The sequence below is a fragment of the Ranitomeya variabilis genome, chromosome 3 (genome assembly GCF_051348905.1).
Source record: "Ranitomeya variabilis isolate aRanVar5 chromosome 3, aRanVar5.hap1, whole genome shotgun sequence".
Classification (NCBI taxonomy): Eukaryota; Metazoa; Chordata; class Amphibia; order Anura; family Dendrobatidae; genus Ranitomeya; species Ranitomeya variabilis.
In genome coordinates this window covers 640,905,710-640,923,887 of record NC_135234.1, presented here as the reverse complement: position 1 = coordinate 640,923,887, position 18,178 = coordinate 640,905,710, and the positions used below count along the sequence as shown (strand labels likewise).

The window sequence follows — 18,178 nt, the reverse complement described above, 5'->3', positions numbered from 1 at the left end:
TGCTCTCAGTCACTGGCTTTACCACTCTGGCGGAGAAAATTGCGCGGGAGCCCACGCCAATTTTTTCCGCCATTTAACCCTTTATTTTACAAGCTACAGTGCCCAAATTTTGCACATACACACTACTAACATTAGTAGTGTGGAATATGCAAAAAAAAAGGGATATGAGATGGCTTACTGTATGTAAACCATGTCTCATATCATGTCGGGTTTGGGAAGGAGAAATGAAAAGCCGGCAATTGAATTACCGGCTTTTTTATAGAACACCACTGCGTATTTCTCGCAAGTCACACTGCTGGTCTGTGTATAGTCCGGATTTTTCTTGCCCCCATAGACTTTCATTGGCGATTTTTTTTTTTTTTTTTTTTTTTTTTTTTTGCGCAATACGGTGACAAACGCAGCATACTGCGATTTTGTACGGCCGTACAAGACCGTATAATACGGATCAGTAAAATACGGCTGATAGGAGCTGGGCCATAGGGAATCATTGGGCCGTGTGTTATGCGTATTTTACGGGTGTATTTTCTGCGCTCATACGTCCGTAAAACTCGCCAGTGTGACGCCGGCCTTAGACTGGTTTTGATACTATGCAATGCTTCTGCACTGCAGGGCATCAGAGCAGCGACTGACAGGCAGGGAGGCCACCCTCCCTGAAGGACACCAGAGTCACGATTGCATTGTGCTCATGGGAGCAGACCGGGAACACACTCCCTGTGCAATGATCCACAATGTCGTTGTCACTATTGACAGCAGCATAAGAGGGGTTAAAAGTCCGTGATCGATGCTAACCCCAATCGTGGGCGTTGCTGCAGAGTATGAGCTCTCATGTAGAGCTGACACCCGCACTCAATTGCTGCGGCGCTCCGCAATTGAGAATTGTGTGTTTGTGTCAATATGGCAGTTTGCAGGAACATAGCACTGCATGTCGGGATGGGATTAAATGAATTTCTTATCATCTGACAAGATCCAAGATCCAGTCCAACAAAACACCAGACCGCGTTCATTTATGGGGCCAAGCAGATGTCCGATTTTCCTTCAGAGCATTTCCTCAGAATCGGACCACACCTTGATAAAACTCTGATCGGAGAGTGATTTGTGTAATCTGCCCGAATCTCTCCGATGAGACCTGCCCTTGGAAAACAAATTCTGTCTTGGTTAGGTGATAAGGGAATGAATGTCCAAGGCACCAGACATTCTTATCAATTTCCTTTATTGGTTACCGCATGCGCAAAAAAAAAAAAGTTATTTTGCGCCCCACATTGCCTTTCTCAAGCCATATAGAGTGAATAAAAACAATACAGAGGCTGTGTGTGGCCGAAATATCACTTTTTTGCACGCTGCAAAAAATAAAGGAACTTGAGGATAACGTCCGATTCCTTAGACATTCATTACCTTATTTTATTGGCAATACGGTAGACAGTTGCATCGAGACAGCACAGACTAAGGAATGGTGCATGAGATTTTACAAATGAACTGGTCATGACACTAGTATTCAAGTCAGTAGAATCCTTAAAAAAGAAAAGAAAAAACTCCTACAGTTTTCACATGAGTCCTTAACCTCTTCTCGATATATAACGTACTAGTATTTCCCATGTCACACAGCAGATGCATGTAGGTCATGGGAAGCTGAATAAAATGATACCTTGGCATGTTTTCCCTGCACCCATAGACTTGAATAGGTCAGTGGCATCCAAATACAAAGTGAAATCGCAAGATGCTTCAATTTTTATTTTTTTTTTTCACTGACAATCTGTTAAGAAAAAAAAAATTCATCAGCACTGCCCTATTGAAAAACATGTCTGTGTGCTATCTGATAAAACACTTGGCCTTAGGCCGGTTTCACATGTCCTGATATTTCTGGTACTAGAGATATCAGTGTCCGTTTGAAACATCCGTGTGCCGCATCAGGACCACACATATGGCCGCCGGGAAGCAGCACTACAGTAAGGCTACTTTCACACTAGCGTTTTTCTGTAGACGTCGAAAAGCGTCGTTTTGTGAAAAAAAACGCATCCTGCAAAATGTCCCATGATGCGTTTTTTTCCCATAGACTTGTATTGGCGACGCATTGTGACGGATTGTCATACGTCGTGTACGACGTATGTGTCGAAAATTGCCGACACGTCGTCGGGAAAAAACATTGATTGTAACGTTTTTTGTCTCCGCCTAAAAAACGTGTCACAGCGCATCCTGCGGCATGTGTCGTTGGCTACAATGGAAGCCTATGGACGCAGGATCCGTCGAGACATGTCGTACGACGCAATGCAGCGCTGCAAAACATTTTTTTACTCTGAGCATGCTCAGAAGCAGGATTTTGTAGCCAATTGGCCAGACACCCCCAAATCTATAGAAACCTGGCCTGGGCCTTGAACCCCACATATGCCAGCAAGAACCCTACAGAGAAGAAGCCTGCCACAAGACTCCAGCCTGCCACAAAAGACTCCAGTGTGCCAGCAAGACTTCTGTCTTCCTCCAAGACTCGACTGACAGCTAGACTCCAGCCACACCCAAACTCCAGCCACCATAGAGCCAGTGTGAGTATTGCCATTTTTGTGTGCGTCTCTGTGCGTGTGCATTTGTGTCTGTATGAGGTACTGACTACAGCAAGAGCTTAAAACCTGAATATAACCTGAGGCCTGCCATCGTCCTGCAACAGCCAGTGCCCTGCTAGAGTCCAGATCCACCCTGAGGCCAGCCACTGTGAAGACATCCAGCTGCAGCCAGAGGACTGCAAGCCTTTTTTATGTGTATGTGTGCGTATGCGTCTTGTTTGGGTCCGCCTGTGTGTCTTTGTGCATCTGTGTGTGTTTGCATAAAGCCTATGTGCTCGTGTGTGTGTATTTTCGTACGGCTGTGTGCTTTTGTATGTATGTCTTCACCTGCCTGCACCTTATGCATTCGCCAATCTTATGCCTGTTCATGTGTTATGCTTGTGTTATGCCTGCGCCTGTGTGCTTTCAGGCATGTTTGTGTGCGTCTTGGTGATTGCATGTGCATTCGTCCATGCCTTTTGGTTAATTCCCTTTTTCTGATGTATTTACCAAGTAATGGTGGTCTGTGCAGCATGTGGCTTCAATGTGTGAGCGTGTGTCTTGTGTGTGTTTTTTTTCTATTTAAAATTGTATTTTTTGTAAAAATAGGATGTATTTTTTATCAAGTATAGTGGTCTGTGCAGCATGTGGTTTCAATGTGTGAGCGTGTGTTTTTTTTTTTTTTTTTTATCTATTAAAATTTTTTTTATTATTATTTGAAACCACCCAGTTGATGTACTTGTATTTAAAATATAGAGCATTTTAGCTCCTTTGTTATGTTTAAAAAAAATTAAAAATAAATAAAAAATAAAATAATAAAATGTTTAATAACGAATGTCCGTAGTATCATTTCAGAAATGAAAATTTAAAAACGGCATATGTACAAGTGGTAACACATGCAATACAGAGTTGTTTGAGGGTTTATTTTAGATTAAAGGTAATACTTTACATTTTTTGGGGGGGAGGTAAATTTTTCAAGGGATTTTTGGAAATAAAATATGTGGTAAATATCTTTTAACATGGTGGGTTCACATTTCAATTTTATTTATTTAATTTTTTTTGTACATGGAAATGGTTAGGTGCACCGGGTGTATTTGTTTTTGGGTTTGGGTGTTCACCTTCCTGAACATTGCTCACATCATTTTAGCAGGGTGGTTATTGTTAAACAGTACCTAGTTCGGGGGGTGGTCTAACTATAAATTCATTATACTTACAGATACACCAGGTACCTCCTACAGGGACCACCCAAACCCACCCAGACATACCCACATCTCTAAATCTTTCAAAGTAAGTTTTGAAGACCCTAAATCTGCTACTTCAATGTGTAGATCAGCTTGCAAGTGTCTTTTAACTTACAGAGCCACCAGGGACCACAGCCACCGGCCATCCCACAGGGACCACTCATTGATCCCACAGCCACAATGTCCTCTTCTGACAGCCCTCCTCAACAGCGTGCATCGGTAAGTTAACCCAAAAATTTGAAATGTTTTTTATTTAAATTTTTGTTAATCACTACATGCATTACTTATGTTTAAACAGGAAGCTGAATCAGATGAGAAGCTGTCAGAAGGGGACGAGACGGGTGGAGAGATGCAAGTTGTGGAGGAACCAAGTGTAAGTAGTGGCGAAACAGTTGCTTCACACATCACACTGCACCAAACACAAAACAGATCTTCATACATAACTAAACACATAAAACATATGCCTACATTAAAGATAATTATTTTCCTTTTTTTCAGTCTCCTGCTGCTGACCTTCACAACACCGTGAAGGTTCTCCCAGCCACTCCCAGAGTCGGCGTAATCGTCGCCGCGGTCGGCCATCAGTGAGTTGTAATTTTTTTGGATTCTATTGGTACTTTTGTGTTTCAGTGTACTAATTTTTTTGTTTTTATTCTTTTTTCACAGTCTTCACAGCGCAGAAGAACTGGATGAGACAATAGATGTGGACCGCCTCATTGAGGAGGTTCGCGAGCAGGAGCCGATGTGGAACGTGGCTGACCGCAGGCATGCTGACACCCATGTCACCCGTCGGCTCTGGGAGGAAGTATGCCAGAATGTGTTGCCGAGGTGGGAGGACCTTCATCCACAGCAGCAGAGCAAAGAATGTAAGTATTCACTTTTCAGTGATGTTTTGAGCTGAATGTAATGTATTGTATTTAAGAATTTTTTTTCCTTTTCATTCTTGTCTTCACAGGTGGAAAGGTTAGGAAGCGGTGGCGGTCACTGAGGGATCGCTTCAAGAGGGAGTTTAACCAGGAGATGCAGCCCCCGAGTGGCTCAGCAGGAAGGAAGACTCTGTATAAACACGGCCCTGCCCTCTCCTTCCTCAGGCAAACCATGCTGAGTAGAGCGTAAGTATTCTACAGCCCACTAAATAACCATGTTAACCTGTCTAACTTTGTTTGGTTTCAGTCAGGGCTTTTCCCTATCAATATATTAATTGTTTTTGTTTTTTCTTTCACAGCACCTTTTCCAGCCATCGGGCGCCTGCATCTGCCTCGGCGGCCTCTGGAGCGATCTCTCAAGCGTCCGCCACCGAGGGCCACGTCGGTAGGCCCCACACCTCTGACCCCTCATCTGACCCCTCTGTCCCCTCCACTTCTGGTGCCCCAAGTACTGGAGCATCATTGCAGCCTTCCTTACTTGAATCTGATGCTCAACAGTTAGCGTTCCCTTTACCCAACCCCTCTGATCCTGCCACCTCTAGACCACCGTTATGTTCGTGGCGGCAGCGACAGAGGGGTCAGGAAAGGAGCTATGCTCCTGAGTTCTTACATCTGAATGCAGCCTTCCAAAGCTCTTTCAAAATTTTGGGAGAGCAAGTGACTGCTGGTTTCAACATGGTGCAATCACGCATCAGTGAAACCAGCCATGAAACCAGCAGTCGCTTGGATAGGCTGCATTCAGATGTAAGTCAATCTCCAGCCAACCTTTTTTTCCAATCCATGCTCAGAAGCATGGAAAAGCTTTCTTTTGAGCAACAGATGCGGGTAATGAATAGCTGCCATGATGCTCTACTTAAGGCCCTGTCCGAACCCCAAACTACCCCCACACCTCCCCACACAGCCACTACATTTCCACCCCAGGCCCCATTTTCACACCAGGCCCCACCCCAGGCTCCATCTCCACATTATGCCCCACCCCAGGCCCCATTTCAACACCAGGCCCCATATCCACACCAGGCCCCCCATTACCAAACCCATTCCCAATACCCAACCCAGTCCCAATACCCAACCCAGTCTCAATTCCCATCCCGGCCCCCAAACCAAATGCCTTCCCCACTGTTTTCTTCCTTGCCCAGCTTTCCTTCCCCATTAAGTATTCCCCCTACCCCAACACCACCCCCCTCTGGTCAGCCTCCTGCTTTTACCCCCCCTTCCACTGCACCCCAACCAAGTAGGCTTTCCCCACCTATCGACGTGGTCCAACCTTCCAGACCCTCCTCCGCTCGTATCTCCACCCCACACTTTGAAGATTTGTAATAAAAACGCGTTGTTTTTAAAAAATGCTACTTTTTTCATGGTACTTTTTGACAAGTTTAAGAAAAAAAAGTTGAAAATAACCCAAAAATGTAAATGTTTTTTACCACAAAAAAAAAATAAATACAATAAAATTCAGTTTGATTTAAATTATACTCTTTGTGTCTGTGCATTCATTGAGGTAATATGGTAACTTAAAAAAAAAAGGTAAAATAAAAATAAACACCACACGTTTGAAAGGTATAATATATTGGGTTTATTACCAAATATTAATTAAATAAATTAAATAACCGTTTAGTACGGTTTAAGTCATGGCTACCATATGGTTTAAGTAGGTGCGGCGCTAGCTGAAAAGCTTCATCACCTACACATACATATGGCATGGGTGGTCCACTTGTTCCCGGGAGTGGTCTGGCTGGTGGTAAATCGTATGTATCTGCATACAAACAACGGCCCATTGGAGAGTTTTTAAAAACTTGTGAGTCGTTGGACCGGCCATAGGCTCCTATGTCCACAGCCAGGAATTTGCAGTTGGCGTCTGCTATAGCCATGTGTACAATGGAGAAGTATTTCTTATAATTGTAGTACTCAGAGCCTGTTCCTGACGGTTTCGCAATCCTGATGTGTTTCCCGTCGACAGCACCAACACAATTTGGGAAATGGCAAATTTACTCAAACTGTTCTGCACTTCTCAACCAGATGTCCATTGATGGTTGGGGGATATACTCCTGCTGTAAAGTATCCCAGATAGCCCGACAGGTCTGTTTCACTATTCCGGAAATAGTGGAAATGCCAAGCCCGAATTGATAATGGAGTGAAGTCAGAGATTCACCCGTAGCAAGGAAGCTGTTGAAAAAAATAAATATGTTAGAAAAAATTGCATAGACCAACAACATTTTAAATTTTTTTGTTTCATGGTAAAGTTTCAATAAATGGCACTGTAGAAATTTTGGTTCTGACAGGACGCACAATAAAACCTGCATGAAACAGGTGTAAAACAGTGGAATGGCCACAAACAATAAAAAAAAAAAACATGCTGCAGAAAATGCGACGCAATGTTTCAGCGCAGTATTTTCGGCAGCATGTTACATGACATTAAATATGAGCAATGACATAAAAAAAGGCAGTGGAATGGCCACAAACAATAAAAAAAATAACATGCTGCAGAAAATGCGACGCAATGTTTCAGCGCAGTATTTTCGGCAGCATGTTATATGACATTAAATATGAGCAATGACATAAAAAAAAGAGGCTTACCGCAGTGTAACCATCAGCCGCTCCGCCGGTGTGATGGCAAGCCTCATCCGTGTGTCCTGCCTTTGGATGACATCCTCAAGTTTTCCCAGCAAATAATCAAAATGTTCCATCCTCATCCATATGTAATTGAAAAATTTGTCTGGGTTGTGCCGCAACTCCAGGTACAGAGTGGACTGGACACCCCGGGTCATCCGCAGTTCATTTATCGGATGTATCCAGAGTCGTCTCCATCGACGTTGCTGCAGAAGCATCCTCTGTCTTTCTGCTGCCGCCTCCTTCTCCCGCACTATAATATCCAGGCGATTCGTCTCAAATATGACATCAGTTACCACACTCGCAATCCTACCAAGTACTCCTTCCATCTCTGCCACTAACTAAAACCCTCAAAGATGGGCTGTAAAAACAGTCAGTATATAGTTTTCCATATTTTCCAGTAGCCAATCAAATTTGGGAGCCTCCCATTTTAAAAACGGATCCGTCGTAAAAACGGATGCAACGGATGGTAAAAACGGATGCAACGCATACAGTATTTCAACGGAACCGTTTAGTGGATTTGCGACGGATCCGTCGAAATGCTGTATGCGTTGCATACGTTTTTCAATAAATTTGACGCATCCGTTTTTTACACAAAACGACGCATTTGGACGTCTGCAGAAAAACGCTAGTGTGAAAGTAGCCTAAGCGCTGTTCCCCTGCGTGTGGTGTTGAACCTGGCTTTCTTCCATTGTCCCCTGCTCTGCCGGTGAGCAGGGGACAATGCATGAAAGGGGAAAAAACGATGTGGCGTCCCCCCTATATTTTACAACCAACCCAGCAAAACTCACAGGTGTGGGCTGCTATTCTCAGGCTGGTAATGGGCTATGGATATGGTTAACCCCCCCCCCACAATCTAGAAAAAAAAAAAAGCAGCCCGCTGCTACACAGAAAAGGCAGATGCACCAATTCTGGAGCTTTGCCCGATTCTTCGCACTTGCCCTGTAGCAGTGGCAAGTGGGGTAATGAGGGGTTAATGTCACCTTGCTATTGTAAGGTGACATTAAGCCGGCTTAGTGATGGAGGTGTCAATAAGACACCTATCCATTACTAATCCTATAGTTGTTAAAGGGTTAATCAAAACACCACACAGTAAGAAAAGTATTTTAATGAAATTAAACAATATACACATTTTTTCCATCTTTAATAGTCTGCCATTCCAAGCGAAGCCTTCGATCTCCTGGAAAAAATGTCAAAATAATAAACCAACAATATACCATACCTGTCCGGCCTACAGTTGTCCCACGCAGTAATCCATATCTAGGGGAATTTACAGTTTACAACCGGGAGTGCTGCTAATGCGATCACTCCTGGCTGTACAAGACTGGGGAATGAATGAAACCCTGGGAGTGGAGCTTCAGTGACTAGCAATGACATCACCGAAGCTGCACGCCCTGGCAGCCTGAACTGAACTCTTTAGCATGGGTCTACATGTTAGTGTCTCTGGTACGTGAGAAAACTGTCACTACACGTACTGGAGGCACTGACGTGTGAAACGGGCCTTAAGGTGATTCTCTACAAAACTGTAGGCAGTATTGGTGTCACGTGTTTACCACTACAGAGAGGAGCCAGAAGACCAGTGTCTGGTTTCTCCTACTCCTGCACTAATTAGAAGCACTTCACCTTCATATTAACCCCTTAACACCCGGAGCTTTTTTCGGTTTTTCGCTGCCCTCCTTCCCAGAGCCATAACTTTTTATTTTTCCGCCAATATGGCTGTGTGAGGGCTTGTTTTTTTGTGGGACGAGTTGTATTTTGAACGCCATCATTGGTTTCACTGTTTTGTACTAGAAAAAAATTCCAAGTACAGTGAAACTACAAAAAAAGTGCAATCCCACACTTGTTTTTGGTTTGGTTCTTTTACTAGGTTCACTAAATGCTAAAACTGACTTGCCAATATGATTCTCCAGGTCATTACAAGTTCATAGACACCAAACATGTGTAGGTTCTTTTTTTTATCTAAGTGGTGAAAAAGATTCCTAACTTTATTAAAAAAAAATTGTGCCATTTTCCGATACTCGTAGCGTCTCCATTTTTCGTGATCTCGGGCTGGGTGAGGGCTTATTTTTTGCGTGCTGAGATGACGTTTTTAATGATACCATCTTGGTGCAGATATGATCTTTTGATCGGCTGTTATTGCATTTTAATGCAATCTCGCGGTGATGAAAAAACATAATTTTGGTGTGTTTACTTTTTTTTTCCTTTCCTTCGCCGTTTAGCGATCAGATTAATCATCTTTCTTTTTATGCGATTCTGAACTCAGCGATACCAAGTGTGTATATGTGTGTGTGTATATGTATGTATATGTGTGTATGTATATATATATATATATATATATATATATACATACATACATACATACATACATACATACATACATACATACATACATACATACATACATACATACATACATACATACATACATACATACATACATACATACATACATACATACATACAAAGGAAAAGCAGCACAAAATAATTGAAAAAAAGTGGACTTTAATGCCTGAACGGCGTGGCAACGTTTCGGATGTGTTATCCTTTGTCAAGCTTGCTGCTTTCCCTTTTTTTGAGTTTATTACTTTTTGACCATTGGATTGCTGGTCGGAAGAGCTCTGCATGCCTTGTAAGGTAGTAATTTGATGCTGTTCCAATTTTTTTTATATATATAATTTTTTTTTTTTTTTTTTTGTTACCTTTAGGGAATGTTTCAATAGTCTCATGATTGGGCTATGGCAGCTCCTAGTCTAATCGGCTACATAGAAGCGATGATCAGATTACCTTTGTTGTAGATTTGCTCACTTGCTATGAGTGGGGACCACTGGGTGGTGCTCACAGCAATCCGGCTCTGTCAATCAGAGGTCTCCAGGAGACCTCCGGTTGTCATGCCAACATACCGGTGACTCATGATCACGTGAAGCGGGTCACTGGTGTGCGTATTTCCGGCACGATTGCCGGAAACGCTTGTTAAATGCAACGGTCAGTTTGACAGCGGCATTTAACTAGTTAATAGCCGTGGGTGGATCACAATTTCACCTGCAACTATTTCGGGCACATGTCAGCTATTTTGAACAGCTGACATGTCCTGGGAAAGATGTGGGCTCAACGCCTGAGTCCAACATCGGTGTACTATTACGCCCGATGTCGGTAAGGGGTTAAATGACGTAAATGTCTTTTGCTAGTGCAGGGGTTAATCTGCTCAGTTGAGAGCTCCTGGAGCCCTTAGGCCAGGGATGGGGAACCTCAGGCCCCAGGGCCATTTACGGCCCCCGATGAACTTACATCAGGCCCCCCGAGCAGATTCTCAGGGACCGCATTCTTGGACAGAGAGCTGTATTTTGATTGCCACAAGCTCACTAATTTCTTCTTGATCTGTTAGCACACACATGCAGTGTTCACTACTGAACACTGAAGGGCATGCAATGAAAGATTACGTCCTGAAACCAGTGCCAATCATGATGCACTGTGTGGGCTGAGTTTGTACGGCCCCCGAAGGATGGTGTAAATATCCAAATGGCCCTTGGAAGAAAAAAGATTCCCCACCCTTGATCTAGGCTCTCAGCCATGCACTGTTAGCCACTCCCATCTCCTGTATAAACTGGGCCCTGGCTAGCACTCCTCGTCAGAGTAGCTTTTGCTACATGGCTGGAGGTTGTTCTTGGTTATTAAAGAAGAAGACATTTGGTGGATTTCTGTGACTGTTGCTAGGTATTGAGGATGTGAGAATTCCCTTTCTTCTCCTACTTTGGTTTAAACCCATCCTCCACTCCCCGATGCATTCCTTTGTTATATGCGAGTATGTTTGGTATTTTTCGTTTCCCCTGTTTGTATTACCTTGTTAGTCTGGTTGGTGTACTATGATATGCTACTACTCCCCTCCTCCCTGGGTGGGGGAAGGGTACAGAGAGCAGATTCAGGAGCTAAGGCAAGGTATGTGGCCCTGGCGTCTTCACCATCAGCAGTAAACCAGCGAACAGGGTGAGCTAGGGCGCCCCTAGTGTTAGGGACAGGGAATGAGCCCCTGGTCCCGGGACACCCGACAAGAGTCGTGACAATTGGTGCTTGTTCTCAACCACAGCAATATTTGTGCATGATGTCAATACCTCCTACCGAGTTTGGGGAACTGACCCATAAGTTCAGGGATATGTCGTGACTTCAACTGTGTCTGTAGGACACCAAGTTGAACCTAAAGGTGGAGCAGAGAACCATCCGATCCTTACTCCACCATTCAGTCTAGTTAGAGAATAAAGTGTAATCGTCCTTTAATTTTTATTTCATAAATCAATAGTACGCATGTAAATAAGAAACTTTATAATATATACTGAAAAAACTGTATCCTCAAAAATAAAATAAATTAGAGCTGTTGTAATGTTGTCACATGCAGGTGCTTCTCACTAAATTAGAATATCATCATAAAGTTAATTTATTTTGTTCTTCAATACAAAAAGTGAAACTCAAATATTATATAGAGCCATTAGATATAAAACAGAGTGATCTATTTCAAGTGTATTTCTGTTAATGTTGATGATTATGGCTTACAGCCAATGAAAACCCAAAAGTCATTATCTCAGTAAATCCAGCTGGGAGAGGCTAAGGATAAACTTGCAAACCAACTCCACAAACAAATCTCCTGAACAACTCTCCAAACATTGAACTCTCTCCTCCTTCATCTCTAAAGCAGGTAATGAAAACTATAACTGGCAATACCCAAGTGCCAGTGGCCAGCATAAATACCAGAAGGAAATGGCCAACACAGATCAACTGAGGCAATTGGAGAGCTCCAGGAGATCAATGGAACTGATTAACCCTTGCGGTGATAAAGCAAGGAAAAAACTGCGCTGTTTAATAGGATAGTGAAGCAATTCTAATAGCTGCAGGAGTTTGTGTAACCTGACGCCACAATGTTCTCTAGCCTTTCTCTGTCGCAGTATCCCCGTGAGAAATATACCTTAATTTGCCCCTACAGTAATAATGTCCCCCATCCTGGCCCCATATTGCGGCTTTCAATACAAAAATAGCGAGAAAAAAAAAGTTTCCGCTGCCACCCTCTGAATAGCTGGTGGCTGTTAACTATTGCCACTGGCTTTTGCTCAGCAATAGATTTCAACTGAACGTGTGTCCGAGGACGCACGTTCAGTTACTTAACCGTCTGAATCCTGCCCCTGGGGCCCAGTGAGCAGCACACTATTCTACCAAAATCTAAATGCAATGTAAATTGTACATCTGCAGTTCACAACCTAACTGTCCCTGTGTTATTGTCTTACAGCGCAATCATGTGGCTCCCTCTACTGGTGTTATTGGGTTTAATCCTATTGTATAGATGGCACAGACAGAGTCGGATCCTAGGAAATCTCTCAGAAAAATATGTTTTCATCACTGGTTGTGATACTGGATTTGGAAGACAGTTGGCTAAACAGCTGGATGGACGAGGAATGAAGGTTCTGGCGGCTTGTTTAACAGAAGCAGCAGCTGAGGAGTTAAATCAGGAGACCTCCAGTAGACTCCAAACTGTCATTCTTAATGTTACTGACAGCAAAAGTGTGAGTGCTGCTGTCAAGTGGGTTGAAAACACTGTGACTGACAAAGGTAAAAGTGTAATAAAAATCACTTATTACGTCATAGGTACATTGTTAGAAGATGCACTGGTTTATTAAAAGATGTACTCTTCTTAAAGGGAACCTGTTATGTCAAAAAGCCCAAATACTAAGAGGAAATTAACTTTATTCCTCCCTGCAGCCTCTGGCTTTCAGTCGTAGAGGAGGAGCTTTAGTCACCGCTCTGACTGACAGCTCGCTCTGTACTGATGCAGTGCTGAGTTGGAGACTAGATTATTCTGGTGACTCTGCATGTGACTGAAGGTTTCTCCCATAGACCAAGACTTGTCAGACACCCCTAGTAGCGCTGGGAAAAGCCGGCTGGGATTTGCGCTTGATTAGCCTTGTGCTGGCCAGATCTTCTAAATATATTCTCCAGCATATCGGAGAAACCTATGCCTGGCTGCAGATGTGCTGCCAGGCTCTGATTGATGCTGCACATGGCGTTGGCAGCATGAATCAGATGACAAGTTCCCTTTTTAAAATGGTTTTCACACGATCAGCTGTTTAAAAAGTGGTAAAGGGGTTCTTCAAGAAATTTATTAAAATATATAATAAACATTTTTCTAATTTACCTTTTATTTAGCCAAGTGTATGCTTTATCTGCTGCACGCTATCAGGATTTTATACATGTCAACTGCCAGGGCATGCAGAGCAAAGGCAAAATAAAGTACCGTACTCCTGTATGCTTGAATTGTGACAAATTTTCTTAAATTTAAAATGTGATGTCAAAACTGTCTCTAATAAGAGCAACTTTTCACTTTTATAGATTATAAAAAATTTTAAATGTATATAATCACATTTACTGTGACTTTGCAAAACCATCTATGACATTTCGGCTCATCCTGAGCCTTGTTCACATATGGTCAGTGTTTAGAAGGAAAGTGGCATCAAAGTATACACCAAATGGTGCTGGCAACAGCAAGGAGCAGAAAGAATCTGCTTGGGTAATATGGCAGCTATGTTTGGGACGGACTGTGTGAAGCAAGAGACATGCACTAAAACTGTCAGCGTGACGGAGATGGACGTTCATTCTCAGTCAGCTAAAGAAAGAAGACCATCTCCTTTATTCCGCCTCCACTCCTCCATGTCCTGTCAGGCTGACCGAGATGGACGTTCATTCTCAGTCAGCTAAAGAAATGAGTTCATCTTCTCCTTTAGTCCACCTCCACTCCATGTCCTGTCAGGTTGACTGAAGAGAGGAATGTTCGTTCACGATGTCTGACAGGATGCTGCTGTGACATGACCTCTGTCTCGTGCTTCTTTCAGCCCGTAGTCCTACTACGTGTCCTCTGAGACCATAGGACAGGTTATGATTGAAGGTAGCTGCCATCTTGAAATCCTGCTAGAGTGCAGTAGATAAAGCAGACTTTTTTGCTATATAAATGGTATTCAGAAAATATTTCAGATTTAAATGTGTATTATTTATTTTAGTAAATTTCTCTGAGGAAACCCTTAAATCTTTGTGCACTGCTCTGAAGGAATGACCATCCACCAGCTCTTAATGCAAGGAAATGTGATCTTCTTATACAATTGTTCCGTGGCTGCTACATGTCAGGTATGTAAATTATTATTATTATTATTATTTATTGTTATAGCGCCATTTATTCCATGGTGCTTTACAAGTGAGGAGGGGTATATGTAGCGCCCCCACTGCCGCAGGGCCGAGGGGTACCCGGTACCGGGCCTCTGAGTCTCTGCTCTGGGGTTGTCACGGTGGCTAGGCCCCGGTCCGTGACCCTGCCGAGGGGCGTACAGTGATAGGTATGATATGGATGATGGTGGTGGTGAGGCTGTGGTGGTGCGGTGCGGTAAATGACGAGGACACCAGGTTGCAGTCTCTTTACCTCTTTACTGAAGATCTCTGGGTCCTCAGTCCGGAATCCGGATAACCAGGCTGCGCAAGTCCGGCCGGCCCAATGGCACCTCCGGAGTTCTCTTAGCAGGTGGAAATCTGTGCCTTCCTGCTAGCGCTATGTGTTGTGGTCCTTCCCTGCTGTGCTTACAGAAAGTCCCCACAACTGTTGTGTCTGTTTCTTAAGTTCCCTCACAACTCGATTAGATGATGTTCTGCTAATCCTCCGTCCCTCCCTGGTGTTCTGGTTGGGACGGCACCCGTTTGACGGGTAGGCTCGGAGCTCTTCCGGGACCCTAGAGTCGCCCCTCTCCACAAGTTGCCCCCCAAGACTGCATAGGTGATTAAGGTTAGACAGCCCGCCTTAGACTGACTGTCCTGCCACTGTTTGGAGTATTGCTTGAAGCTGAATGTTATAATACTCCCTCGGCGTTCCGGCCACCGGTAGTGCGCCTCAGTAGGATGTTGCTTCGGTCTTACAGCACGACTCCTACTGGTATTTCTCATTTTGCGTGATCTCGTTTCTCACTCAGCACAATCTATCTCGCTTCTAATCCTTCCTTGGGCACCGCCGCTATCCTGAGCAGGCACGGTCCCGTTACGTTCGTTCAAGTCGCCAAGCCTCTGTCAGGATCCCACCCCTGACAGAGACCCTACTGTATCTTCCCCCACAACACCCTCTGCCACAAGGTGTTGCCTGGTTCCAACCCAGTCAGCTTTCTGATCTAACTTCCTGCCTGACCCCCAGTTTACCCACTATGGTGGGGAGTGGCCTAGTGAATAGAACCCTTAGCTCCCCCCGGAGGCCCGGCTGTGAAATGTATTGGTGTCTGTGATACCTGATCAGATGAACTCCTTCAGTGCCATCGGACGCACCATAGCTCCCCATAGTGGCGGAGCCACAGCACTGCAACGACCAGGACTCTGGGGCGCTGCACTCCCCCCCTGGTTAAACACAGTACTCCGGGACTGGGAAGAAAACAATACAAGTTAGCAAAAAGACATACAGTTTTGTTGAGTGCAATAACAATAAGCATATTTAAACAGAGCTTCCCTTTATGGGAGGTGAGGACACTTGAACGTTACAAACATGGTTAGATATCATAGCAACATGCTATAGTTAACTTTCCTTTTACCCAACCGGGTATTCTACTAAGTGCAAAATTGTTGAACAATAATTTAACATTGCCTTTAAGGACATACACTCTGTATCCACTAAAGACCTTCTTATAATCACATTATAAGGCAATTTAACTTTTTCATTCTCCTTCTTTAAATCTGCAGGACCGCCTGTCCTAACGGCACCAGACCTACTGCCTCTCCCTTCTATGCAGGACCGCCCCGTTCAGCCCGGGCCTACTGCCTTTTCAACTACTATACACAGTATAGAGCATAACATTACTTTCAGTTTAAGAGCACCGAGCCATTTTTACCTGACTCCTCTGAGGACTCAGGGTTCACCTTCTATCCCAACTATCTATCAACATTATCACAAACAGTTTCTTTTATCGAACATTAAACCTTCTCATTATCTTTCTCACTAACATGCATGCTGGACACCACATCTACCCGTACGGGCCCACTGCATCCTTCTTCTATCTTTCACTTTTTTTTCGGAGAACTTCATCAGCATTTCTTTACAATTAACTAGTTGGATACATATAACTTTCTCATATAAACATTATCATCACTTTCTTTCATCAAACATTACTGCTATCTCTTAGCCTTTAAAGCAATATCACCATTTAAGTGCACAAATGAACATCCCCTTTAAGAGGGAACCAAGTCTCTATGAGGTAGCATATCTTCTCAAGCTACCAGTCCATACTCAGCAAAGGTTCCAGTGTGGTATCTTCACAAAGAGTCCTTCTTTAAGTAAAACCAGTAGGGAGCACCTTTAATAAGGTGCAAACTATGTACAAAAAGTTTGTATCATGCACTGTTCATGATTGCGGCAGTTCTTTTCAACTGGAAACTTGTGCAACAAAAACTCAGAAAAATAAACAAAACAATAGGGATCCCGGGTCAACAAAAGGATCCCTTTAAGAGTTTACCCTGAACGGGTTTAGCAGCAAAAAGCAGGGAAACAAGCAGTTAACTATTTACATATCCATGGCATCGAGGTTTACTCTCGCTCTGGCGGCCGTAGCTCCGCATAGACCTCGCTCGGCAAGGTGATCGGCGAGATCAGGGCCCTTAAGAAGTGCTCCATACCCGTGGCCCAATCCCAGGGTGTAAGGCGCTGGAGTCTATAGGTCCCAGGGAGAGGGGGTGCTGCGACGGGGCCTATCAGCAGGGCTTCTGTTGGCGAGGCAGGGTCGTTCTTCATACCTGCTTCAGATGCGGTCCCTCCGGTGCCGATCTGCTCCGTCTCCGCTGGGATCTGGAACGCTGGTTGCAGGGCCTTGCGCTGCGGCGTTGTCATCTCCGTTTGCAGCATCTCACTTTCCGGCAGGGCCTTGTTTTCTGGCTTCGGAGCACTGGAACGTCCTTCTTGCTCCGGACCAGATGAGGCTGCCGACAGATGTCTGGTGAGACTCCCGATGATTGGTCTTCTTCCACCCGGCCTCAGTGCTCAGCTGCGTCCGCAGGAGTTGGTGGATCAGCTCGTCCGCTCCGGTCTGCAGGAGGTCAGCGTCAACTGTGGAGGTCTGGCTGCGGTGCCTCTCCGGGTGGCTGGGGGAGTCCTCTGCTCCGACCCCACGCTCCGGCTCCGGGCGGCTCGCCATGGCGTCCTCCATGTCGCTGACTAAATCTTCCTGGTCCTTTTCCCGCTCTCTCCTTCGTGGGCGGTTTTGTTTTCTCTGTCTCTGCCCACCATTGAGGATCAGGAGGCGGATCTCGGCTGCTGACGGACACGTCCTCAAGGGGCCGAGATATTTAGACTGGGCGGCCATTGTCTTTCGCGCTCTTCAGCTTGCTTACGCCCACTTCCACGCCCTTCTTCTTCTCCTGCGCTCTCCTTAGCGCTGTAATGGCGGCGGTTTTGGCGGGAACTTCTGGCGACAAGTGGCACCACACAGTGTTTGCAATAAAGTACAGTCCCAGCACAATAAATCACAGTTCCAAGGCACACATGACCTGATTCTTCAGGCTTAAGTAGATCCTGTTCGTGACGCCAAGTTGTAGCGCCCCCACTGCCGTAGGGCCGAGGGGTACCCGGTACCGGGCCTCTGAGTCTCTGCTCTGGGGTTGTCACGGTGGCTAGGCCCCGGTCCGTGACCCTGCCGAGGGGCGTACAGTGATAGGTATGATATGGATGATGGTGGTGGTGAGGCTGTGGTGGTGCGGTGCGGTAAATGACGAGGACACCAGGTTGCAGTCTCTTTACCTCTTTACTGAAGATCTCTGGGTCCTCAGTCCGGAATCCGGATAACCAGGCTGCGCAAGTCCGGCCGGCCCAATGGCACCTCCGGAGTTCTCT

At 44.8% G+C, this 18,178-nt stretch overlaps 1 protein-coding gene across 3 annotated transcripts in view; it reads left to right on the top strand.

Moving 5' to 3' along the window:
- The window catches only part of LOC143816805 (retinol dehydrogenase 7-like), a 51,309-nt gene that overhangs the window by 7,600 nt on the left and 25,531 nt on the right, over nucleotides 1-18,178 (top strand). For 2 of the 3 annotated variants that reach the window (XM_077297659.1, XM_077297658.1), the window contains exon 2: nucleotides 12,572-12,891. In XM_077297659.1, the coding sequence (XP_077153774.1) occupies nucleotides 12,579-12,891 (313 nt within the window). In that variant the 5' untranslated portion in view covers nucleotides 12,572-12,578. Of the gene's footprint in view, nucleotides 1-3,752; nucleotides 3,819-12,571; nucleotides 12,892-18,178 lie in introns of those variants that run through there. The other variant, XM_077297660.1, reaches the window with a different exon arrangement.